This window comes from Copidosoma floridanum, unplaced genomic scaffold (assembly GCF_036245765.1).
Source record: "Copidosoma floridanum isolate Cflo_tuat_1 unplaced genomic scaffold, Cflo_Japanese_pri ptg000009l, whole genome shotgun sequence".
NCBI lineage: Eukaryota > Metazoa > Arthropoda > Insecta > Hymenoptera > Encyrtidae > Copidosoma > Copidosoma floridanum.
The window spans coordinates 7,393,277-7,419,754 of NW_028321886.1; the positions used below are offsets into that span (position 1 = coordinate 7,393,277).

Below are 26,478 nucleotides of genomic sequence, written 5' to 3' on the forward strand. Positions count from 1 at the left end.
AAAACACGTAAAAACATACGACTACTTTTTTTTATCACGCAAATTTCAATCCGTCTTCGTGGCGAGAATTTTCATCGGAAAAGTAAAACTCCCTGATGAATCGTTGATTTTTACACTTCAAATGACTACTAACTTAATAATCCAACGACGAAATAAAATTCTCCGCACACAAAGTAGAATCCCTATTAGAATGTATATCAAACGCAGGGAAAGAGGGAGTAAGTAAAGTTTTAATAAAAACTGATCAATTTCGACGAGTTCACATCGATAAAACCTATTTGTGTAATCAAGATAACGAAAGTAAATACTTACAAAGTTTTATTAAAAACCCAGAGAGCAAACGAAAAAAAGAGGAAGATAAAAGTAGATAGTCAAGTTAGATTAATGTACATGTATGAAGTGAGAATATCGATGAAACTAATTTCTGATCGAAAACTTGATTTACTACCAATCCCTCCGAATTAAAAATGGGAATTCACCTTCATTTCATCCGATTTGCTACCTACAAGACCTTAATGTGATTTTATAACGCTTATTCTCCTCTGTTTTTCTATACTTACCGAATTATCGTTAATTAGATTTGAATAGTTTTCATTCCTTAAAAATTGATATGATAATCGAGATTCCGTATGAGACAAGCGGACGATTTCTTCTTCATGCCATTTATTAACGGCTTTTTTACCAGCTATGGTTAATCTCCTTGCTAATAAAATCGAAAAGTTTTAACTTAATTATTAACCGATACTTACATTTATGTGCACGTGTGATTTATATTTTTTTCATACAAACATATGTTTACATTAATAATAATTAATTAGCGATTTTTTACGTGCCAACACTATACAAAAAGTAACAAAACATGTAAAAGTTACCACAAAATCTTATCTTAAAATGATGCTTTTTACTCAGATGAAAAACTATTAATTTATAAATCATTAATTTGTCAAGTATGCGAAGTTTCGGTTCAGCAGCAAAAATGTAGATAAGAAAAAAAAAATAATAAAATCTCGACCGATTCTTTGCAAATTGGTAATATTTTTAAGATAGTTATATTATAATTCTCTGAAAAATTAATTGGTAAATTATTTTAATAAAAAAAAAAAAAAACGGAGAATTTTTTGTGGAGTCGTTCAGGGAGCAAAGAAAGCATGTAAATTCCCTCGAATCCTCGACATGATCCCTGCGACGACCGATAACGAGATTCTTTCTCGCACGGGTACACGAGATTGTCACGCAGCCAGCAAACGCCCCTACTTTTCACAAAAGGCACTGCTCGGAAAAAAAGCTTTTTTTTTTCTCTCCACTTTTGTTAACTTGCTCCGTACGTAGTGTCTCTCTCGTATGCATCTCTCCCTTCTCGTCGTTATTATCGCCGTTTAACAAAAGACTTGGACACTTTTGTGGGTATATGTACCAAGTAACAATACAGATATATGCGTCTTAATGAATTTACATTGTATCCCACAGGCAGTAAAAAAAGGTCCATTCTTCTAGGTAAGTACAACAGATACTTACTCACAGCTGCCACCGTTTTTTTTTTCCTTTTTCTTCTTTTCTTGCAGTTGAGGTATATGTCTTATCGACGAGAATGAAAGACTCCACACAAAGCCTTGTTTGGTACGAAAACAAAGGATAACGGCAACTCTTGTAAAAAAAAAAAAAAAAATTTCAACGCAAATGCTTATGGTCACTTTGGTAACTAAAAATCTAAAGGAAGATCCAGATATCGCGATATGCAAGTGTAAATATAATGTATACAAATGTATAAAACTATGTAATTAATCGTAAGCAGGAAGGCAGCGTTTACGGCGAAAAGAAAAATATAATTAGCGAAAAATTTATGTATGTATATATTTGCAGCGATTCACATATATTATATTATGTTTAACGTATAACGATCGATATAACCCTTCGTGCTTTTTCTATATATATATATACGTCTCATTCAGATCACTACAATTATTTTGGCAGTCAAAGAAAAAAAAAAAAAAAACAATAAAACAAAACAAAAAACAAAGTTGCGTAATAACAATGATAATGATGGAGTAAAAATAATAATTTGGTAAATCAGTGTACACAAGAGGGGTGCGATCGAACCGCGGCTTGAAGATCGTTTGACGACTGTATTTTATTTCATTTTTATAATTTTACGTGCTCAAAATTTTCTTTCTCTCTTCCTACTTCGTTATCATCGTTAACTGTTGTTTTATCTGCTTTTATTTTCCAGTTTCCATCGATAGAGTGCCATGTGCTTTATTGAAAGATTTAATCATTCGCCATACATAATTATTCGATAATCGCCGAAATATATTGATTAAGAGTAGTATATAAAGGAGCATTCGCCAAGGAAAGAAACAACATTGTGTCCTTGTGACCTAAAAATGACGATACATTTATTATTTTTCTTTTATTGTTATTATTATTATTTTCTTTCAATAACCCCCATAAAATCTTCTTTTTCACTTGATTTTCGTCTCTCTTCTTCCATATATTTTTTGTTTTGTTTGCATGTTTGTCAAATGATCAATGCAATCTAGGTCACCAGAAATACAAGTATACCATCTCGTTTCACTTTTTTAAAATTATTTTCATTTCCCTTCAATATCATCACCATAGTTTGTATCATAATTACCGCCACAATCGTCATCCGTTCGTCATTACCACCAGCATATCAATTCATCATAATCATTGTAAATCCCATCAAACCATACTCTCTCTCTCTCTCTCTCTCTTTCGTTTTATTTATTTATTTATTTTTTCCGTTTTAAATAATAATCTTAAAAATAAGTAATAATTAATCATAAGTTATAATAATAAAGAACTACAAAGGAATTCCTCTTTATTTTAGTTAAATTTTGTCGTGTATAATATATATTACATATATATATTACGACTGAACCATCGACTTAATGATGGGCTCTCATGTGGATTCATTTATTAAATGATCTTGATCAATATTTTCTCATTATGTTTCTCTACGTGTCGCAATTATAATTTTCTTTTCAAGTAAACAACGCGTCATCGCCTCTCACCCGTAAAAAAGAAGTGATGAAAAGGGAGGGAAGAGAGGGTTGAGGTTTCATGTGTGTGTGTGGTTACTATGTGTGAGACGGGAAGGCGTAAAAATTGCACTGCACGCAACAAGTCTTTAAAAAAAAAAGTCATCAGCTTGATCGTTTTTTTCTTTTCTCCATAAATAAGTTAATCAATCTACTAATAATCTTGCCATATCATTAGTATACCTGGCATACCTAGGAAATGCACCGACCTAAAATTATTCTTCAGGGTCATCTTTTTTTTTCAATTTCTTTTGTTTATGTTAATGTCTTATTCTCTTGTTTACTTTCCTTTTTTTCCTTGCACACACTTTCTCTCTCTCTCTCGTTCGTTCACACGCAATCTTTCTTTCTATCCTTGTTCGTTCTTTTACAATCTGTCATTTCATGAATTTTCTCGTTTGTTATTTTTTATTATTATTTTTTACGAAAAATGATGTCGACGTTATCATTATTATTGGTATTTTTTTTTACCTCTGCTGCTTTGCTCCGTTTTTTTTTTTTTTTTTTTTTCGTTTATTCATATCCTTTAAACACACACGACTTTTTATTAAATTTTTAAATATTCTTAATACATTCTCTCCCGTACCTCGAAGAAAAAAACAACGACGCGAAGGAAGCGAACACGTACGATAATCGCACATCCCTCTTTACTTACTTTTTTTATTTTTTTTTATTTTTTGTTTTACTTTAGAATATTCGAGAAAAATCTTCAATATAGGAATGCCGAGGGTTCGATCTACATGTCATTCTCCCGTTAACTTTATTATACGAAATTACCGCTATCTAAGTTTCAATCGAAGAAGTGAAAGAAACGATTTTCATAACAGATACGTAAAGGCAACCGACAGACAAGATTAGCGAGCCGAGTGCTTTGGGCCTTGTTTAAAATTTTTTTAAACTCGAACGAGCTCGATGGAACTTTTTCTATCATGGAAACACTTTCGTTTATTTTTGTTTTTTTCTTAGAAAAAAAAAAAAAAAAAAAAAAAAGTCGAGATCCAAGAGTAAAAAAAGGATTAAGTTTTGACTTTTCGATGTTCTTCATGCATCATCATAATTCATATGCTTGAAAGTGCGTCACTTTTAGTTGTAGCACAAAAGTTTCATTGTTATTCTTCATCTTGTTCAAATGTAAATTTGTAGCTCTATCAAACTCCTTCAGGCTTTTTGCACTGTTACTCGTCACTTTAGAACTTTTTAATAGTTCGTCGATACGATACACTTAAATTTTTTTTTTTATTTTTTTTTTTACATTTCTCAGCGTGATTTATTTATATAAATTAAATTACCAGACACTACACACTTTACTTTAGGATATCGTTATGAAATATCGAGCGAATCCGTTTCAAGATAAATTCAATTTCTCTTCAAGTACCCAGTATTTTTTGTTTTTTTTTGGTGTGTTTTGTTTAATGTTTGTATTGTTATTCGAGAGAGATCTTATGTAACCATTATTACAATATTATAAATGTAAATTTAGATAAGTAAATCGGACGTGATAGGCATATTTAAAAAACTTAAACATTTATTTTTATTGACTGTTAAACCAATGAATGATACACAATAAAACTAAAAGGTTCTTTACGAGTGCATTTTTCTCATTAACGTTAAGTTGAATAATTTTGTTCAACGATTAAATTTATTAAACTGTTGTCACAAATATATAGATAAGTGATGTGATTTTCCTTTAATCCTCGTTTACCAGCATGAGGTGAAGTAAAAGAGAAAAGAGGTTCTCGGAAAGCTCGATATGTATAGCAATAACAGTAATGGGAGGACTTAATCCTAATTTATTTCAATATGCATTATATTTTATTTAAAAAATTACACTGCCTTTGAACAAAATTTGATGAATCACGGCACACAAAAATGACTTTCATTGTGTATACATGTACATATATACACAACCAGTGTGTTTCAATGCATTTATTCCGTTCAAGACTTCGATTTGTCAAACCTTCATTAGCAGTGACGCCTAGTCAACCTTTGGCTGAGAAGCGCATCAAACTTTATTCAAAGAAACGTGAAGAAAAATCTACTAGACTATATTCACTTTTTTGTTTGTTTGTTTTTTTTTTCTCAGTATAATATTACGATTTCACTCAACACGCCCGTTCCCTTTGCTTTCCTCTGTTCTTTCGTCTGATTTTTAATTATTCATTGAACAATGATACTCCGTTAAAAAGGAATTTACCGAGGAAAAAGCGTAATGGAAATCGGGTGAGCAAAGTTCAGAAAAAGGAAAGCGGAAATGTAAAGTTTTTTTTTTTTTGTTATCATTTTGGTTGTTCTTGTTGTTTATCTTCTTGTTGTTGTTGCTGCTGCTGCTTATGTTTTTTCATGTTTGCCGTTGTTGCGTGCCCTCGTGCGATACACATAGACTTCGAATTTATCCTGTTTTTCTATTTTAATGATACTTGATTTTTTTTTTCCTGTTTCTTTAATTCTTAAAATTTTTCTTTTATTGTTATAATTTAGAATCGCGTTGGCGTACTAAGAGAATTATTAAGAAAAAAAAAAAAAAAAAAAAAAAAAAATTTATAGGAAAGAAAAGAAAAATTTGTTTTCTCTCGCTCTTTCGTGTTGTTGTCGCGTGATATCTTTTTTTTTTTTTTTTCTTTTTCTTTCCTCTTGACAATTATTTTAGTACCTCAACACTACTCTTAGTCGCGAGTTATCCCAAGCACATTAGTTGATTCACTTTGATGTCATCATTGTGACGAATTCTGAAACAGATAAAAGAGCCCGAGGCAACGCGGGGCATTAGTCATCAAATAAACTCACTCATCGTCGCGCATGCACGATAAAAATACTGCAAAAATTTATCCCCCGATAGCAATGCAAAATACCAATTTTCACGTAACAACAAGCGAGGAAAAAGAAAGGCAACCGTAAAGGGTGGGAGGGGCTCACCTTCGTAATTAACCTGACCGTCGCCGTCGATGTCCGCCTCCCGGATCATTTCGTCGACCTCCTCGTCGGTGAGCTTCTCACCCAGGTTTGTCATGACGTGTCTCAGCTCGGCCGCCGATATGAAGCCATTGCCGTCCTTGTCGAACACCCTGAAGGCCTCCCTGATCTCCTCCTCGCTGTCCGTGTCCTTCATCTTACGCGCCATCATTGTCAAGAACTCGGGGAAGTCGATTGTGCCGTTGCCTGCCCGGGAGAAAAACATCAACATAAACATACATATGTACATTCATCCACCGCTGAATAGGAGGAAGAGCACCCGTATAATGACCGTGCGAAGAGTACAACGAGACCGACGAAGGAAACCTTGCTTCATCGCGGGGTTTAAGAAGTATACATCGATTTGCACCGTGAAACACAACACATCGCCAAGCAAGTTATCATACATCGCGGTTATCTGTCGGCGATCGGCTTAACGTATATACAATATATATGCAGGGCAAAGAGACGCGATCGATTTTCCACCAAAGCGCGCTCGACAAAGATAAGATAATATTGATACGCCCTGGACTCGCGTGCATTGTTATTATTACTACTACTGTACTGTAGCCGGTGTGCGCCTGTAGGTGTATATACAATATCACAGGAGATCCCGGGGCTTATCGAAACGTCGCTTTTGAAGATGATACGAAATTCCAGGCCCGAAGGCTGCATCCTCCCCCTTCCCCCACGGAAGGCATCAACGGAGGGGGGAGGGTGTGTACGTACCGTCGGCGTCGACCTCGTTGATCATGTCCTGGAGCTCGGCCTCTGTGGGGTTCTGTCCCAAGGAGCGCATGACCGTGCCCAATTCCTTGGTGGTGATGGTGCCGTCGCCGTCCTTGTCGAACAGCGAGAACGCCTCCTTGAACTCGGCGATCTGTTCTTCCGTCAATTGGTCAGCCTAAGGGAACGAACGAAGCGTCATTACCACCGTAATCATCATTGTTGAGTTGAAAAATTAAATGAGTCTTTTCGTGGATGAGGGGTAACAATTGGTTGTTGGGTCACATCGAAGGCGGACTGGTTGTAACGCGAGTCGGGTAACCGATCACTCGGTGGTTTTTTTACTCCTCGAGACGCGCTCGAATTGTTTTTCCTTTTTTAATATATTTGCGTATATTGTTAAGAGATGACGCAATGCGCGTACTTACGAGCGAGCGAGTTGTAATTTGCTACCTTGTTCGTTGCAGCGGTGCTTTAAATTCAGCGTTCGTTAGAGCTGCAACGCCACTTCATTAGGACACCATATATACATATACACACATGTTTATGTAATACAAGGTGCACACGCAGGGCGTGTGTATGTACGCGAACGCGGGTGACGTTTCACTCGCTCGAGTTTTTATCTAATAATTCTTTCGTGACGCGCGCGAGCGCGTGTGTTTTGCGTGAAATTCTACGCTTATCGTGTTTTTGTTTGCTCTTGATATTATTGTAACACTTTGGACGAGTATAAAAATTTACGAGCGTTTCATTACAACATTACGAGGTTTTGGGAACCAGAGGGTATTTTTTTATACTTTTACTTTTATTTGAAACCTTTTTTTTTACACCTACAAAATTTTAATTTTTTTTTTTTTAGTTTATTTTAGAAAAAAAAAAAATATTTATACTATCAATCATCCTATAATATTTTGTCTACTATATAAAAGCGCAAGCTTGAATTTTCTGTTTTCAAATCCCTGTATGTTGTATATTAAGCATCAAAAATACACACGAAGAAATAAAAAAAGGAGTACATAATCGTGAAGGAATATTCATAAAAAAAAAAAAAAATAAATCTACAAATTTATGATTTTCGGAAAGAATAAGGCAGAGCAGCTTTTTTTCTCAGAGCTAGATTTACGATTCAAAAATCAACTGTACATTCAACGGAGCACAAGTCCGTTTCACGAGTACAATGTACTACCCGTGCACAACGAAAAGAGGCACCTCCGCGTAAAGAACGAAATTTATTTTTATTGTGCTCTGGAAAAAAAAAAAAGAAAGTGTATATATTTCCCCCCTCATTTTCTTACTCTTGGCGTGCAAACAAACATTCGTGGGACGAAAAATCGCATCCCGTTCTCTTTTACGTATGTATACTCGTGCACTTTGGTCATCGCGAGGAGGGAAACAAAAATCAAGCTGGTGTACACGCCCTGAAAAATCTCGAGCTGCGCCGGACACGAGCCACACACATATATATCTATACGAGCTGCGGACACTATCGATCGCGCATATGTATACACTAAACTCTGCCCAGCCAAATAGCCGAACAATTCACGCGTCCCCTTCTCCTGGGGAGAGTGTCCCAAGAGAGAAGAGGCGGAGGAGAAGGAAAGGAGTGTGCAGTGGCCAGGACCATTACCACAACTCGGCGAAAAAAAATTGCATCGGCCGGGCGATAAAAAAATCCGCACTGCGGCGTTTTTCCCCCCTCGATAACCGCTCGATGACACGCGCCCAGAGAGAAGAAAAACGCATCTCGCGCACGAGTGTTGCACGTATGGCGATATAAGTACACATCGGTTTCGTAATGGTACGTACATCATATCCGTGTATGCATAAGTATACTACAATACAAGTGTTCATCCGGTCGTGTCTGGCAGAGATGAAAATGACACGTGCGCGTGAGAATGTACCGACTCGTAAAAGAGGAGATACGATAAAGTCGAAACTCCATCTCTTGCATAAGAGAGCGTCCGCGAGTGCGGGATCAAGTGCTCCAAACTGTATGCGAGTGTTCTTCTTTATTATCCCTATGGCGATTTTTTTTTTTTTTTTTTTTCTATCCTCATCAGCTGGTCAGTTTTCAGCATCAACAGCCACCGGCCGCTGCCGCGGCTATTTCGAGAAGTTTACAAAACACCGCACGAGGACTCCGAATACACGGTTTTTGCGCGTTCAATTGTTCGTTCCCGCGGCCGGTTGTACTTATTTTCGTCGCCGAGAACCGCGGGTTTGTTTGCATTATCGAAATACCAAAGGAAAAATCATTTAAATATGATTTCAATGGCTCTCTCGGAGTGTTAATATATAAATTGTAGTTTTTACCTATAAAAAAAAAAAAAAAAAAAAACAATAACTACACGACACGAATGTATTTGCATGCGTGCAATTATTACGAATAAGAGAGAAAGCGACGGCGTAACAATAATACCGCCAAGGTGACAAAAAGCCTCGATTATATACCAATGGAACACGATAAGCACGCGCAGGCTTCCCGACACGGCAAGGCTATACAAACGCGAATATTACAAGTGCACCGTGTAAAAAGCGAGCGCCAATCGCATCAATTACGTGTCAGTCTGGCGTAACGAGCAATTTTTTTTTTTTTTTTTTTTTCGTTTTATGCTAGCTCGGGAAATCCGCTACACGACTAGAGCGCGCGAATGATTTTTCAGCGAAAAAACACGGACACGGGTTTAATTGCTCCGTGAGAAAACTACACGCGGGAGCTTGTGTACGAAAAAAATAAAAAAATAAAAAGGTCATAAAGTCGAGTATGGGACCGTGGAATGATATCTCAGTCGGGAGTTTATTATTTGTTTATCCACGCGAGACCATTGGGTGATACGTCGAGTGTCACCTGAACGCAGAAGTGTGTTTATCGAAGAAAAAAAAAAAAAAGCAAACTTTTGCCGCGAATGGCTCGTAACGGTTTGTGTCTCCGTATAGCAGCTCAGGTCACCGATTGTATACCCATCTCGGTTTCTTCACGAAGGTACACTATGTCGTAATGCGCAACAATAAAGTTGACTCATCGGCTATTGAAAAAGAAAAAAAGAAATCAGCCGGCAATCAGACGCGGAAAATCGGAGCAATCGAGGAACGAGCGATTCGTATACAATCGAAGCGCGAGCGCGAATAATAATAATGAGCAAGTGTAGGCGCTTTAGATTATTGAGCAGCGCGAGTTTATTAAAATAGAATTCGCGAGCACGCGCTCGAGCCCTCTGTAACGCGGTTAAACCTTTAACCTGTGACGCTTACGTTCGTGTAAAGAGTCTCGTCTTTCGATTTATCGCAGTGGCTGTTGCCACAATTTGCTTTTCATGTCCATGACGGGACCGACGAGCGAGGAATTTTCACCTTAAAACAAAAAAAAAAAATCTGTCGGTTTTAAAATTCCAGCCCCCCGAGTAACGCGACATAAAGAACTTCGTTCTAATAAATTATATAAGTATACATGTTTTAAATCACACATCACTATAATAAATCAGGCTTCGAATGAAGTACTTTATCGACACGAAAAAAGCTCGATGAGCAATCATTCGAATGACTATTCAAAGATTATAAAAAAAAAAAAAAATACATGTACGTGACATCATGCTATCGGCGTGTTATAAAAAATATATTGTGCGCGTACAAGTGAATAATTCTTTACCTTTTACAATTGTGAATCATCAAAAAAAAAAAAAAATTCTCTCAATAATACAAAGACACCATCGTTCGAATGTTTTTGTCTTTGACGATTCGTTACTCGATATAAATACGAGCGGTGTGACAATTAATTCTTCACTGCTACCTTAGAGGCTTCCGATCATCGAGCTGTTTTCGTATCGACGAAATGGTTGTTTCCCGACAAAATCGAATAAAACAATCGTCCAATGAAAAAACGTAAAGTACACTTTCTCCTCCCGCGTGATGGTGTATACGTTGCACACGCCGCAGCTCCCGGGGCTCTTGTTTAATTAGCGGGCCTCGAACGATAATTCGTCAAGTGCATCGTGAGCGTCGGGCAAACAAATTTGGGACGATGGTAATCCAGCGGTATGCATAATGCTTGTTATTGACTGCGAAAGCGGAGCTGCTTCTGTCCTTGGGTGTACGTATATAGGTACTTACGGTGCAATGCGAGGCACAAGGAACTTTCGACAATCGATGCATCAAAACTCAATTTTCCGAGCTATCGAAGTTTCCTCTCGCCTTCCGAGCGCCGCGTGCACTGTACTCCGCCCAAAGTAACAACAAATTGACTCTTCGATCCAAAGCGCCCTTTCGTGGAAATTGAAAGAGAAAGAAGAAAAAAAAAAAAAAACTCATTCGGAATCGAAAATCCAAAAATAGACGATGGAAGGAGAAATTTTAAGTACTCCGAGACACGAGAAGAAAATAAGAAAAAAGACGAGAAGGACACCACAGTATCACACGCGAGCGGTAACATATTTTTGACATTGAGGAGACACGTTTCTATTTTTTGCATTTCCGACAATTATAGTATACGTCGACGTAACACTCGTCTCTTTTTCTCTTGCATTTTTATTTCGCACGAGGAACAAAGACAGTCCGCCGATCAAAATGTCGTTCTATCGGGGTGGACGGATCGATCGCCGCAAATACCTGTACGATTGTTTTTTTTTTTCCACGCTCACTTTAGACAGAAATCCGAATATTTTAGACTCTGGTACCCTGGAATTTTGGAATACATTATCGATTGGTTGGGATATTATTCATTCGAGTGCAACAACTCTCGTCGAAGGCGCGAAATGGAGAATGGACTTTTTTTTTTTTTTTATCGAGTATCGGAGGGCTGATTTTTATTTTCTTGACTTCCGGGTAACATAGGTTTATTCGCCTCTTGCCTTCATTAAAAATCGAGTCGACAAATTGAGTTACCAACTCTCTCTCTATCCCTATACGAAAGAATGTTAAATCACATTGGACGAAATTACGTTGCTTTAACGCCGAATTGAGCGAAAAGTACATGTCCATTGGACACACATAACGCAGTCCCTGAATTTCCAAGAGAGAGAAAAAATCGTGACAAAGTGCCATTTGGTACAAATGAGGCGATTCCGAAGCCGAAAGTTCCAGAAGAAGAAGATGGAAGAGGAGAAAAACACCATTATGGAGATTAATCCCTCGGACGCGGATTAATCTTGTCCGGGTCGACGAGTCCATCATCGGCGCCGCTCTTTCGCCCCGAGAGACCCTCGCGTATTTCCGGGAGAAAAAGAAAATTAATAAATAAACAAAGAGAAGTGGGCCCTTTTCCTCCTTCGTTCATTTACGTATATGGAACCATTACTTTTATCTGACACGTGTGTCGTCTTGCGTTACCCTTGGCTTGTTGTCAAACTATAACAATAACACAATACAGGTATACACTCAGTTTCATACACGAGATAGTTCATCAAAAGTTTGATTGTGCACGAAACGATGTCTCGAAAAGTTTTCGCGAGCGACAAAGCACATGCAGGGGATCGCGTTTTTTTTTTTCTTCTCGTCATCCCTTCCGACGAGCCGTGGCCAGCTCTTGCATCGATTATTCGGGTACAATGTCAGCGGTAATTTTCGGGATATCGACAAAACTTGCGACTCTGGGTTGTACAAAAATATACACAAACAAGCCGTTACCCAAGTTTAAAATAGGGAAAACTTTTCACGTCCCGAAACCTCATGGAAATAAATCCGTATAGCTCGCGACGCGTCGATAACTCCATATTATTTATCACCACCCAATCTCCGTTAGGCAGCACATGATGACGTTATTTTCATCCACGCAACGCCAGAGTTCAAAGTACACAAAAACCAATAACCCAAACACGCGCGTTCTGATGAATATACCTACATCATTTTAAATTCTCTTACTCTCGGAGCGCTCATGTGTGTTTTCCCTCGGTTCGGTTGGCTCTCTAATAAATGCATGTTTGCCGTACAAATAGAGAGAACAACTGTTTGTTCCCTAATTTTCGTGCCAACACATCATCGTATATACGTGTACATATAGATGCAACGAACGGCGTACCAATGCCAACAGTGAATTAACATTAAATCATCAGGGTAAAACTTTGATCCATTTGGTTTTTTTTTTTTTTTATGCCCTTCCGTTATAGCACACACTTATCAACCGACTCGATGACACTATACAGCAGTTAATTATATATATACGGTCCCTTAAGTTTGATGTACCAGTTGCCTTTTAGCGCGTTGATTATTTAACCCACCCGTGACTGCGTAACCACGTGGATGAACAATGCATCAAACCGAATCGACCATCGAGGGGGAAAAAAAAACAACCAACCAACCACCACCTAATATAATATACTTTATCAAGCATCCAAGGACGTATTACATGTTTTATTGGACTATATAAGTTTTACGACACGATAACGGTAATAATTAAAACGGCGCGACCCGCCAAATGGACGCACGAGCGATGATCCCTCCTTCTCGTCGAGTTGACGAGGAGAGACCGAGTATACGATTACAGTCATTCATACTTAACGCGAAGAGCCAGGAGGAAAAGGATCGCTCCTGAGTGAGAGGCCTAATTTCATGCATTATTCCCAAGGCGCAGGCACGAGCCGATAGATTGAAACGAGGAGGAAGAAGGGTGAACAGCCATAGACAGGGAAATCAGCAGCCAAGGGGGAAGGGAAAACTTTCGAGAGAAAAAACGCAGCGACAGCGAAAAATCAATACGATACCGCGGCAAAAGGTATACGCGAGCCGGCCGATAATGTTATACGTGGGTGCTTCCTGGAATTTTTGAGCAATCCCCCCCCCAACGATGTGAGCAAAATAGAGAAGCAGCGGCACGTGCTGTTGATAAAGTGCCGTAGTGTCACACGCAAGTATAAATACGAGAAGAGAGAGAGAGAGAGTAAAGAAACGTCTTGCGGGGGCTGATTTTCCTCGAGGGAGAAAAAAAAAAAAAGAAAGAAAGAAAATAAGTTAGGGAAATAGAAGTGAAAGGGAGCAGAGGGGGGGGGGTGGTGAAACGAAAATCTCTGGGGTCGTGCTCTCGCGCGGAGGGAAAGAGCTCTGGAGACAGGGGTCGGCTCGTCCGCCCTGTACATCTCTCCCTCTCTTTGCTGCTGGGCTTAGCTGGGAAGTTATCTCTCTCTCCCCTTTTTTCCCTCTTCCTTTCGTGCAGCTTACCCGTACCCGCACAATACACACACACGTATATATACGTATACAGAGGTGCGCCTATAAGCACATAGCAAGGAATAAGAAGAACAAAAAAAGGGGGGGAAGGGGTAGTGGCGCTGCTCGGTGGCTGGCTGGTGAGGGAAAATCCGAGGGAAGCCAGCCGCGCCGAAACTAGGTCAAAGCGCTGACGGGCCGCTACCGAGCACCACCACCACCACCACTACGCGGCAAGTAGATTCCTCTTCCTCCTCGCCCTTACACACGCTAATGTGCGCGCTCGGGCGAGTTTTTCGCACCCGCAAGGGTATACGACAACGCAATTGCACGTACCCCCGGTGTACTCGTGGTTGCACATATATCATACATTTTTATACAAAACACCATCATTGCACTTTTAGATGAGCGTCGTTGCACTTTGTTTCGCAATACCTTGGCTCGTAGGGGCGACGCGTGAATAAACGGGGAGGGTGCGAATATCGCGCTATCCCGCGTATACGTGTGTACAAACACGAAGGGGACAGAGAGGGATATCGATCGGCGCGCGAGGGAGAGCTGGCTTAGTCCCTCTTTCAACCACCGCGGCACCCGAGCCCCCCTCCCCCCTCTGCGACACACACACAAACCATTTCTTTTTTTTTTTTTCAATCTTTATATTTTTGTTTTTCTCGACGTACCCGTTTGTCCGTCAAGATGACCCGGCAACCACGGATCAATGGAGCTTCGCGGCACAGGGTTTAGGGGCGCCAAGCGGTCGCCACGGGGGGGGGGGAGGCAAAAGCACAGCTCCGCGCTGGTGACACACTTTGGCCGCGGAACTCACTACGTGTAAAGGGCGACAAGCAACCCGCGCACATGTCGGATCGATCGTCCAGGGCTCGGTGAGAATTCCAACAGATTACAGGGATACAGGGGATAAAAAAAAAAAAACAACCCTAGCTGCGTGCAACCAGAACCCAAATCCACGATTAATTGTTGAAGGGTGTTTACCATGGCGTCTCTGTGAACGAGTTACGATGTTTTCCAGTTGCCGGGTGAGTGTCCCTTTCGTATATGTATATACGCAGAAACAGCAGCAGCGAGGAAAGAGAGAAAACGCCCTGTGGCACACACACGCGCGCACACCGTACACCAGACAAGGGCAACCACTACCCCGTACAGCTGGGATCACACGGCCGCAGCAGCTCAATCAATCCCTCCTCCCTTGCTCTCTCGGCGCAGCACTATACCCAACGCACCTCGTATTTTTATGTGTACTTTCCCACCCTATTTTCGGTGTACCCACGATATAGGGTTTCACGCTCTCGCACTCGCGCACAGCTGCTAAAAAAAAAAACTCGCACTCCCGCGACTTCGACAAATGTAGATATGTCGCCACTAAACAATCCGCGGAGATTTAGAGGGAGAAAGAGAGGAACTTGAGACTCGGGAGGGTTACACCGTGACGAGTAAAAGCGTTTGACGCGGAGGAGAGGACGCTCTCGGAGACTTGTTTCTTGGACGGCGCTGCTGCTACACTGACTCGGAGCCCACGAGCTTCCGGGAGTGACCGCTAGAGCGGGGAGGAGAGGCCGATTTAGCGGGCTAGGGGGAGGGGGGTGATGCGCGAGGTGCGCGGCGCGAAGAACGAACGTTGGATTATACGTGATACGAGGGTGGTGGTGCTCGAGGTGGGAAACTCACGGGTGTCCGGTGTGCCTCGTGATCTTGGAAGACGATCCTCAAAGTTTCTTTGGGAGCTCGTTGGCTGATGAACCAAAGCTTCATAATTTTTTTTTTCAATTTACTCCTGACGTTCGAGACTTTGTTAAGTAAAGTAATTTTTTTTTTTCCTTCTAATTTTTATCACAGTTTGGACGGTAAAATAAAACTCATTTGTGTAAATGGGGTAATGGATTCGTAAACTTTTCAAGGTGCCCATCGGAGCAATGAAACTTTGTTCGGTGATGTTTAAGGGTGCCGGGATAGGTTGCACAGGGTCGAGGAGCTTTAGCGCCCTCTTGCCTTGCAAATCACACGCAATTTATAATTATCATCAACTAGGGTAGTCGCACCAAGAGCTTATAGGATTTCCACCTCCACCGCTTCTAGCTCATTAATCCATCGCGTCGTATTTGTTTAGGGGGGTTGGGGGGGTCTACGAAACTGAATCTAGTCATCAAATACCAAATTCTACTTCCGGTACCCCAAAAACTAGATCATGCACCCTTACAGTTTACCAAGTCGGGAGGGTGCAAGGTCCACTTTTGCGGGTACGCAATGTAAAATTTGGTATTTGACGTTTAGCGGCTAGGGTCGAGTGACTAGATTCAGTTTCATGGGGGGTCTAACGAGGTAAAAAAAAGGTTTTCAGACGGCCCGAAGTTGTTTATCCTTTCGACGGATATTTTCCATCCCCTGGGCTACCTCGACTCTACCCTTTCCAACTCTCTATGTCTACGTGCACATATACGTAACAAGCGTATAATATACTGTCCTACGAGGTGGTGGTGGTGGAGTCGACTGGCGACGCTTCCATACACATACACCGTCCCTTTTCTCTCCAAGAACAATAACCCCCGTGGCTCTTCCACCCCATCTCTCAATATTTATATAGGTACACCACCACCACCACCACAAGGGACGTTGTTGCTGTTGTTGTCGTAGTGTGCTCACCGCCAACGGCGCTCATCTCGTTCTTCTTCCATCCCTCCCGCCCGTGAATAAATCCACAATCCTCCCTCTCTCTCTTCTGCTGCTCCTTTTCTACTTCCTGCCGCAGTCGCGTTCTCCCACCCCCTTTTTTTTATCCTACTCGTTTCATAATTTTGCTTCGCCCTCGATATTATCTTCCACTGTGTGGTTAACGATTTGAAAACGTAAAAACCCCCCGCTTCGCCGAGCGCTTTGTCGCAAAGAAATTCGGTATCGGCGCTTATGATAATATATATACCTACCACCTACGGCATACATATTGAAATGCCGAGCTACCGGTGCCGTGTTATTATTGTAATGGCCGTTATCGTCGCAATAATCGTTATCGCGAGCGGCTATTGTAATGTATTTCTTATCGTCGGGGAGAAACGATAAAAAAAATTTTCGTCACTCGTTCGATACGGAAAAGTTCTCATTAATTGGGCGTGGTTGTTGCCCGATTAAAAAAAAAAAGAGATAGAGATAATGGGATTTCCATGCCGTGTGTACATTTGCCAGAAAAATACGGAAAAATATATATCGGACGATCGATGATAATAGCGAACGTGGGTACGTGTAATGGAGAATTATAATTGGCATGATTAGTCGGTGTTTCATATCTATTGGAAAAAACGCGCGTTCTCGAGCGTCGTCGATGTCTGAAATTTCGGGCTAGATGCTTTCGTACGAAAGATAGTTGAATTAATTGCACCAAGTTCGTATATTTTTACCAGGAGAAAAAAAAATAATAATAAGCGTGGTGTTGCTTGAGCGAGAGGCTTCTTTGTCAGCTGAACGAGTAATCAAACCCTATACATGTAATAGCAGCGTTTAACTCTCGTTTGAAAGTACTGTGGCAAACGTTTCTCGTTTCAGCAGAATCAATTGAATAGCTTGGACTCCCAATACTGGACATTGAGTTTGGAGCAAATATATGACCATACATACGTAATTGTAATTGAATATATATTTTATTAAACGAAAAATAATATGTCACAGGATAAACTAGGTATTAATTGGCCAGAGTCGATAACAATGACTATGTATTTTGACACTGATATCAATTTTTCTTGGTACAAACTTACCAATGAAAGCCATAAAAAATGTAAATTGCTTGCCATATTTTTGGCCGTGATTTAGATTAGCTCGGTTTTTATTTTCTATCCTCTACACGGTTCCGGTATAATTTTCACATTTTACTTAGCCAAGCCGTAAAATGTTACACCCACACCTGCGCTCCGTGGTCAATTAAATTGCCGAGACGGTCAAATTACAACGTAGAATCCGACCTCCTTTTCCATTGCAAGGTCTTCCCCCTTGCGAAACACGAGGCAAATTGTTAATTAAAATGACAGGCGTCCTTTTAAACGGACGATTCCCGCAACGAGCAATACACAGCACGGTCCTCTCTCTCTCTCTCCTCTCCGGCGCTTTAATCAACGAACTATCTCTATGGAGAGCAGAGTTCATCTTGATGGTACATTCGAATGTATGGTACAGGATTCATAAAGAAAAGGTGGGATTAACTTGAAAATTACTCAAACTAATCATACGCATGAACAATAATTCTGAGGTATAGTGCGGATAACACTAGTATTTTTTTTATGAGTCTATATCACGCCATTCGTTTGAGAAAGAATTATTGTACTTGTAAGGTAATGTTACTTGAGCGAGCCATTATAGAAAAATAGATGATGCATTGATGCAAGTAATCTTAGTTATTTATAGCCAGATCGAGATCATTAGTAATAAAATCAGCTCCTTCTAAATAAAAATTTGTAAAAATTGAAAACAAACAATCAATCTGTCATGCAATGTCGATCTGTCAGATATGAGAACAATGTCAGACGACGCAATCATGTTTGAAAACAATCAAGAAGAAAAATAAATTTTACTTTTTGCGCAGTAAATTATCATAAATAAGTTTAATCTTGAAAACAACAAGTTTGCCCGAGTAAAATCTGCAAAGTTATCATTTTAACGATGTAAACATTTATTTAAAAAAAAAAAGTAAATTAATAATTTTCCGAAGTGTTTAGTAGCAGGGTTTTATCAACATAGATCGATAATGCACAAGGTGTGCAAAGCATTTTCTACCCTCATATAAGAAGAAAGCCATTTTAGTTCTTGGGTGGCATAAGAGGGCCTTTTTGAAATATTATACACAACATGGCAAAAGAGAGCATTTTCAAATCTTGGGTCAAGAAAGACCCTTTTCGTATTTCAGGTCAAGGAGAACTTTTCCAAAGTGAAGTTAAGAGTCTTTTCAAAAAAAAATTTTTTTCTTTCTATTTTGAGCTGACGATCGTTCAAAAAAAAAAAAAAAATTAATAGGTATAATCATAAAATTTGTTTGTTCAAAATGTGTTAATCCACGTATCTATGCATCACGTGTGGAGATTGACAAAATAAATTAGTTAAATTGATACAATTATTAGGTGAAAGAATGTTTAGGATTTTTACTGTCTATGCTTTAAGTTGTTTCAACAATCCGAGTTGTTAACAAATCAACTGCAACGTTTTTCGATTCATCTTTGAATGTACTTCATAAATGAACGATTGAATATGTATGTTTACAGAAAAATCGGTTTATTTATAACGATATCGAAATCAATTGAAAATTTTAATGAAGATGTATTTTTTCCCTGAATTATAAATTAGATTAAGACTTAATTTTTCCAATTCACTGAGTTTTATACTTCGATTCAATGAATCGAAATACATGAATTGTGATTAATTTTCATTCATGTATTAAAAGTTGTAAAATTTGTATCTAAATCTTCCATTGATTTTTTAAAAATTAAAAATTAGATTATTCGACACCAGAAATTATAGGATGAAAAGATCTTATTTTAATATTCAAACAGAAAACAAAAGTTTATTTGCTACTCATATTATCATATTTTACAAAAATTCCATCACAAATGGATTATGAATTGGCTCGTACAGATTTTCAATTTATATTAAAGAGGAAAGGTATGCATTTTTTAACCAAATGTTTCGAAGCTTAATGTACAACATGGGAAACGTGTTTATCGATATTTGCTTTGGTTGTACTACTTTAGATTAAAATTTCAGTTGATGTTGATACTACTACTAAATAATTTTTTTTCCTATTTCAATCTAAATGAATAATACACTGGAATTGATGTTAAAAAACAATATTAATACTCATAAGGTAATAAATTATTATTTGTACGATTTTTTTTTGTTTTCTTTCTAAACGCAAAATATTGGATTTTCATATGCATGTAAAAACTCAGTCATAAATATAATTTTAACATTAGCCAGATAAAATAAGTCTTTATTTGAGGAAATTGTGAGGAAAATTGATAAACCCTCGTCAATCCAATATAAATATATCTATTCTCAAATGACAGTAAAATTTTTGGTCATCCCGAAGAGAAGATTTCTTTTGTCTAGTTGGTATTAGAAAGTATGAGTATAATATCGGCAAATATAGATATGTACGCATGTATACATTGGTACAGCAAGACGAAAGAGAGACAGAGTCGGACAGCCAACGGTCGCACACGCGGCCAGGCACGGCAGGCAAAAGCTACATGGCAAAAGAGAGAGAATAACCGGCCGTTGGCCGGCGACTCCGCGGTCGCATGGCTGGTCTATTAGTCACTCGTTACAATTAGTTATGTTGTGTATGCGCTCCACATGCGTGAGTACCTGTGTGCGTGTGTGTATAAGGTGGGACATCTCTATACTTCTCTCTCTCGGGAAAACTGGGGCTTTTTGGCGATATCGATGAATTTTTCTTGTTTTTTTTTTTTTTTTCATTTTTTTTTGCGTTTTCATTAAACGAATGGAAAAAATGGCCACTTACAAGTTAAAAAAAGCACTTATACAAAATGTCATTGAAGCAGCAAATATTTTTTTCCGATTCAATTTATACACGTGCTTTGCTCCTAAAGATTAAATCTCAATAAAAGATAGCAAGAAAAAAAAAAAAAAATATTGGAAATCATCTACAATAGCCGAAAATAATTATGCCGACGTACGGCCAAATTAGCCACAAAAACCGATGAAAATGACTTGGCTTCCAACTACTTAGCCACCCGGTCTTCCCTATACATATATACTCGAAAAACCGCACACCTTTGACAGAGTCGGATAAGAAAGAGTGAATGTTTTCGAGGCTCTTGGCGTCTACAGGTGGGAGCAGAATAATCGCGGTGACGAACAACATACACCCCTTAATATATCGAAACAATTAACGAGGAAAAACAGAAAAAAAAAAAAAAAAATCCACCTCGGTTTTTACGAGATGCTGTAGACGAGAGGAGATGAAAATTAGTCACGTATATATAGCGCGTGGGGATCTCAGTTTTCTCTCCTCGATATCACGGGCCAAAATAGCCGACTAAATCGATTTAGCTGGACGGACACACATCAGCCGAGCTTTCATAACATGTACGCCCTGTCTATACATACACATAATACACATGTATATACATATATAAGTACACATACGGACGTAGGCAACGGCAGCTACTGCGCTCCGGGCAAGAAGCACCGGACAAGTGTCGTGTATATATATATAATATACGTGTTATCTCTCTCTCTCTCTTTTCGCTTTTCTTCTTTTGACTCTTGTCTCTCGTCTCGCGAGGTAAGTATATATTATACGAAAGGTGTACGGGGAAGGAAGGGGCATTATATTCCATTCAGCCGGCCCATCATAGTGTGCGCAATGTGTATCGTGTGATCCAACACGTATTGTAATTTGTAATGCGTGCGGGTGTGCATACATATATAGACATCCCATGTGTGCAGAGGAAGCCGTTGAATTGCAGTTGCAGCTGCTGCAAGGCGAGAGAGAGAGACAGGTCTTGCAAGTTGCACATATACGCTGACGCCAACGGTTGGTGTGGGTCTACACTGTAAATGCCAATCAGCTCACCATAGCTCCGACAGACAGCTTCTGCAGGTTTGTCATCGTATGAACCATCACGGGCCGACTAAGTATACGTATGAATGTGTATACGCATAGGAGAGACGACGAAACGAGGAAAAGAAAGCCCCGGACCCGGGAAAGCTTTGGCTTTTTTTACGCAGAGAGATGCACAAACGCGTTTATGCACGTGTAGGTATGAGCAGGTTCGAAAAAATTTCCAATACGGGAGTCCCGCATTGGGGATAGGAAATATTTTTTTTTAGACCACGCGGCTCCCGGAAAAAGATTCTTGTCTTTTGTACGGTCCGAATGTGAGGGGATTCTATCACTAATGAGGTATGACACTTATTTTAGCTTTCTTTTTTTTTCTTTTTTTTTTTATTCGGTCGTGTGAGTTATTATCCAAGAGGAAATTGTTAACATTTTTTTTTTCAATCTTTTGCATGGCAAGCGTTAGGGGAAAACAATCAAACAACAAAGTTTTTTTTTTTTCCCTTGCATTACAATTGTTTTTTTTATTTCGAAATTTTTTATTGAATAATCAAAGATTTTTTTGAATTTTAAAGAATATGTTTTTCGTTATTTAGATCGTAGTGAACCTCGTAAAATCATTATTTTTTCGAAATTAAAAGACAACGAATTTGTCTGAGACCAGCATAAGTTTGGATGAAAAAAAAAAACTCCGAAGGGTTAAAGAAACTGTGTCACGCCTTATTTACGTACGAATTATCTCACGTTTCCCTGAACTGTGATTCACAAATATTTTCAAGTTTTGGATTATAAATTGTATACCAGTTGATTCTCATGCAGGTATGTGTACGTCACAAGTATTTTTTGGTCCAAAAGTAAGATACGAAGAAAATCGAGAACCAAGACAAACGACACGAAAACAAATAAACGTCGGTTATAGGCGTGCGCGCGTGTGTTGAAGAATGTAAGTAACGGTGATAAAGACACTTATAGGTATAGAAGAGAAATCAAAAGAAACACGTTTCTTGACACGCATGCAAGCGAACCATAATATTCACTCGACTACTTGGACGTCAATATATATTTGCCAACGCAAGTTTTTTAACAGCCGCTCGTGTAGAGAAGAACTGACGGAACTATTCGATTAATTGTCATCCTCTTAATCTTCGCCTATTTTTTTTTTTTCAAGTCAAAATATTCAAGTGACTGTTTCAAGATTTTATCTGCCGTAAAATGTAAAAAAATGTCGATAGAGTTAAGGATTCACCAGACTTTATATCTTTAGAGCTTAAAAATATAGACGATACAAGTGGTTTTGACAGCTCGTTACAACATGTACCTACTCACTAAATAATCTGTAGTCTACAAGTGAGTGAGCAAACCCTAAATTGTACCAAAAAGCTATATGCTTGGGTAGATCATGGTCTTGGGTATGATGTGCAGATGATATTCGTATAAGAGCACACCTACACAAAGAGGAGTGTACTGAATCGTCGAACAATATTTCCCGAGAGTTTCGAATTCCAAGCTCGTCGCGTCGTCCTGCAGCTGCCGTGCCTATAATACCGACTGTATATGCCACGAGAGTCAGCTTTTGAATTCCAGCCAACCGAACGATGCGTACCTACTTATGTGCATATTTGCTGCCCCATGATACCTATGAACGTACATGTATCTGTATTTCGCACAGTATAGGTACTTGGGCATGTAGATATTTCGGTACTGTATTTGCCATGTACTCAGTGTTGTTTATTTAATATAAATTCTAGATCACATCAGGAACCAGCGAACGATTGTACTTTGTCTGCAGAGGTTAGAATACAACATAGACGTCGCTGGCAAGGCTTGTTATAACTGTTATAAATATATGCCGACGATCGTTTACTCGCACATTACACAGCACACTATTGTATATTTAAACATCTCCACACGTGTATCATCATCACCAGGACGGGACGAGCTGCTGGCTGCTGCGAGTGAACGTACAACACATACCTATTAAGTATCTACCTCGATCGTGAGAGTCTTTGTGTGTTTTTATGATAATGTTTAATCGAAATACTAGTGATGCTCCAATGGTTTTAAAAAACAAGTGACGACACCGGTTGTAACACTTTTGAAAGCCACTTTGTATATAGGTATATACCACGTAGGCACACACACAGGCGTGCAACGATGTCGACGACGCTGTTATATACACAACCATCTTTTTGTAAAGCTCTTGCCTTTAAGGAGCACACAAAGTGTATGAGTACTGGTATGTAACATCATCACTTTTCCCTGGACGCAGCCATAGACCGACTTGACCGACCGGACGATCGATCTCCTCGGACGAGGCTATGAATTCTCCTTCTCCGGGTGCTTGCACCACAAATAATTAAGCTCCCTGGGCTGATGGGTAAGTAGGTGTACCACGTAAATGATCAGCCACAAAACACTTGCATGTACTGTAGCCTGACCGTTGACTGCACGCTCTGTTATTTCGGAAGCTGCGGACAAAGTTTGTGAGCAAACAACTGGTACAGCTGCCACTCCTTGTTACTACTCTCGCACGTTCTGGTGTCCCTTCGCTCGAGAGAGTAGAAGGGTCAAGCCGCGACAAAAATACACTTTGCTCGCAGTTCAGTCCATCTCGACGACGAAGATTGTAGGTACAATTTACACACGTAAGTAAGTATACACGCAAACGCCGGCGTCGCAAGGGTCACACGACGCGTTCGTTTAAAGGCAAGTATAATGAATAATCGACAGATACTTGGGTGTACAAGTGATTATGTACTTGTACTCGTAAGATTGAATATTCGCGTGCAACACACCTTGCGCGTTGATAATAAGCACATCTGGCGCGTTGCGTCTACAGTGGTCCGCCTTCTCTGTTTACGGCAATGGATTAAGTTTACTGAGATGGAGAGGGAAAGAAACTTTTGGTACAACGAGTTAGGTGCTTAGAATTTTACTTTATCCTAAGCTAAGTAAACACACTCACGAAAGTATAGATGTATGAAAGTACTCACCATTGCTGTGTGTGCTGCTCGCGGTGCGGTTAAAGCTCCTCGACGATCCTTAACCTCTACTGTGCCGCTGCGTGCGCGCGGGTCCGACGAACCGGAACTCCCTCTCTACGTCCTCTTCGAGAACTGCTGCTGCTGCTTGTTAGCACACTTTCCGTCTTCCTCTGTTGCGAGAGTACCGCAGAGCCAGACAATAAATTACAATGTTTTCCTTGCTCGCTCTCGAGAAATTTTAAGCAGAAACTCGGAGACAATGCCCACTTGGAAAGCGAAGAAGTACTATATAAACGTATATATAGGTGCAAGCCAATCTTTCTGCTGCTGGAAGATTGAGCGCGAGAGAGGGGCAAAGGCGGGCAGAGAGACAAGAAGAGGTTAGAAGATATTATACACTATAGGCGTATATATTTATATATATATATTACGAAGACGTGCGTACACGCACCACCAACAGACGAACCGCTACTAGCTGACTGTGTAAGACCTTAGCAAGCCGCCGAACGACGTGCGTCTATGTTTTCCGTGCGCGCGGCGAGTTTGTCGTCTTGTCCTTTTCTCTTGCTCTCTCTCTTTTTAACGAGTCTCTCTGCTGCTGCGACGGCACACACAAGTATTAAGAGTAAATACTTAATGGTAATACTTATTATTTATTATTATCCTTAATGTCTCACTAGATCCAATGCACAAAAGCAAAGTATACGGTATGTTTCCGTTAGAGCTTTCGGAGCAGAAGCGCGACAACGTGTGTAACACACCACATGTAAGTGAGTACAAGTTATTTGAGGAGAGATGTATTATGTGTACAAGAAAAATTGCACTGCCGCCAAATGTAGGTCGTAAACCCTGAAACCGTCGTCTCCTTTAGTCGCAATACTTAGGTATGTGTATATATATATTGTTATAGAAAAACCGAGGCTTACGAGCGAAACTTGCAGCGGCGAGTTTGCACTGTGACAATAATATTAATATATATTAACAATGATATAATAATAATAACGTGTGCCTGAGTGAGAGCAAAGTGTATTTTAACGTCGTGTGCCTCTCGTCGAGAAAACGTCGGCCGTAAGACTGCTCCGCGTCTCACCCACGAGCTTGCCCGTGAGCTTGCGATCGGCTACAAGAGACGGCGAGAGCTTTTGATATTTAACGTGCGCGCGCGTCCTCTCGACCCCTACATGTATATAATATACACTTACTCGCCCGCGAAACTTTGTGCTGTTCTTGAATTCATACATCACAATGTCGGTACTTGCATTGTACGATCGTTTGTTTCGTCGTTTTTCGATTTTCATCTTGTACGTAGTGAAAAAAAAAAAAAAGGAAATTGTTGTTTGTATACACACATCGAATACTCTCGTCTCATCGTACTAATCATGTTTCCATTGTCGGCTCCTCGTTGATACATCCGAAATGATCATCCGTTGGAAGGACAAAAGCGAGAAACGCCCCGGAAAAAAAAGGCCTCTCTTAATGATGAGCCACAAGAGTGTACAAGAGCAGGGAATCCTCACTCATTGTTTTTTCTCTCTCTCTCTTTCTCTCCCCCCTCCCCTTTGTTATGATGCGCATTGTGTCGTAACGAAATAACTTGGTTTTTCCCAAGGAAAGCTACAAAGAAACGGCCGACACATGCACGAGGCGTTGCAGCGTAATACATATACACATACCGGCGTTCATGGGGCGCGGTTCTTGTTTATACGCAGGGGGGGGGGGGGGTTGGGGGGTAAGGCGCAAAAGCGAGTGAAAGTATAAGTTGTAAGTAAGGCATACAAAGTAAACAATCACACGTGCGTCTTGACGCATCATGGTGTAACAGTTTGATACAGCATCAGTTGTAGCTTACGGGGGTGTAGAAGAGCTTGAGCTTCTGAGGTATATAAACCGAGTGTATAGAGACGCGTGTAGATGCGACAACAGTGCGGAGAAGCGCATACAGAGGTATGTATATAAGCTGCAGCGCGGAGGAGTCGGCTTTAATGGCTCGGCCGGCGAGGAGTCGGGCAGCGGAGCGAAAGAGCCGACGGTCGTGTGTCCGCAAGGGAAG

General features: G+C 39.9%; 1 protein-coding gene across 3 annotated transcripts; it reads right to left on the minus strand.

Moving 5' to 3' along the window:
- Nucleotides 1-4,312: 4,312 nt before the first annotated feature.
- Nucleotides 4,313-25,538, minus strand: LOC106636075 (calmodulin). Of its 3 annotated transcripts, XM_014348325.3 has the most exons (5): nucleotides 25,355-25,538; nucleotides 24,438-25,277; nucleotides 6,738-6,912; nucleotides 5,973-6,215; nucleotides 4,313-5,785 (listed from the first exon to the last, which is right to left on the minus strand). In XM_014348325.3, the coding sequence occupies exons 2-5, from the start codon at nucleotides 24,438-24,440 to the stop codon at nucleotides 5,757-5,759; spliced, it is 450 nt and encodes a 149-aa protein (XP_014203811.1). In that variant the 5' UTR covers nucleotides 24,441-25,277; nucleotides 25,355-25,538; the 3' UTR covers nucleotides 4,313-5,756. The 3 variants fall into 3 exon arrangements, with proteins under 3 accessions (XP_014203811.1, XP_014203809.1, XP_014203812.1); XM_014348323.3 differs by lacking the exon at nucleotides 25,355-25,538 and having other exon boundaries at nucleotides 24,438-25,322; XM_014348326.3 differs by lacking the exons at nucleotides 24,438-25,277; nucleotides 25,355-25,538 and adding an exon at nucleotides 14,862-15,392.
- Between the last annotated feature and the right edge of the window lie 940 nt (nucleotides 25,539-26,478).

Bases quoted from the DNA above. Each gene is read 5' to 3' on its own strand.
- LOC106636075 (XM_014348325.3), bottom strand. The intron at 6,216-6,737 runs GTACGTACACAC...TCTCCCGGGCAG, and splicing joins CAACGAGGTCGACGCCGACG to GCAACGGCACAATCGACTTC. The intron at 5,786-5,972 runs GTGAGCCCCTCC...TATCTGTTTCAG, and splicing joins CGGTCAGGTTAATTACGAAG to AATTCGTCACAATGATGACA.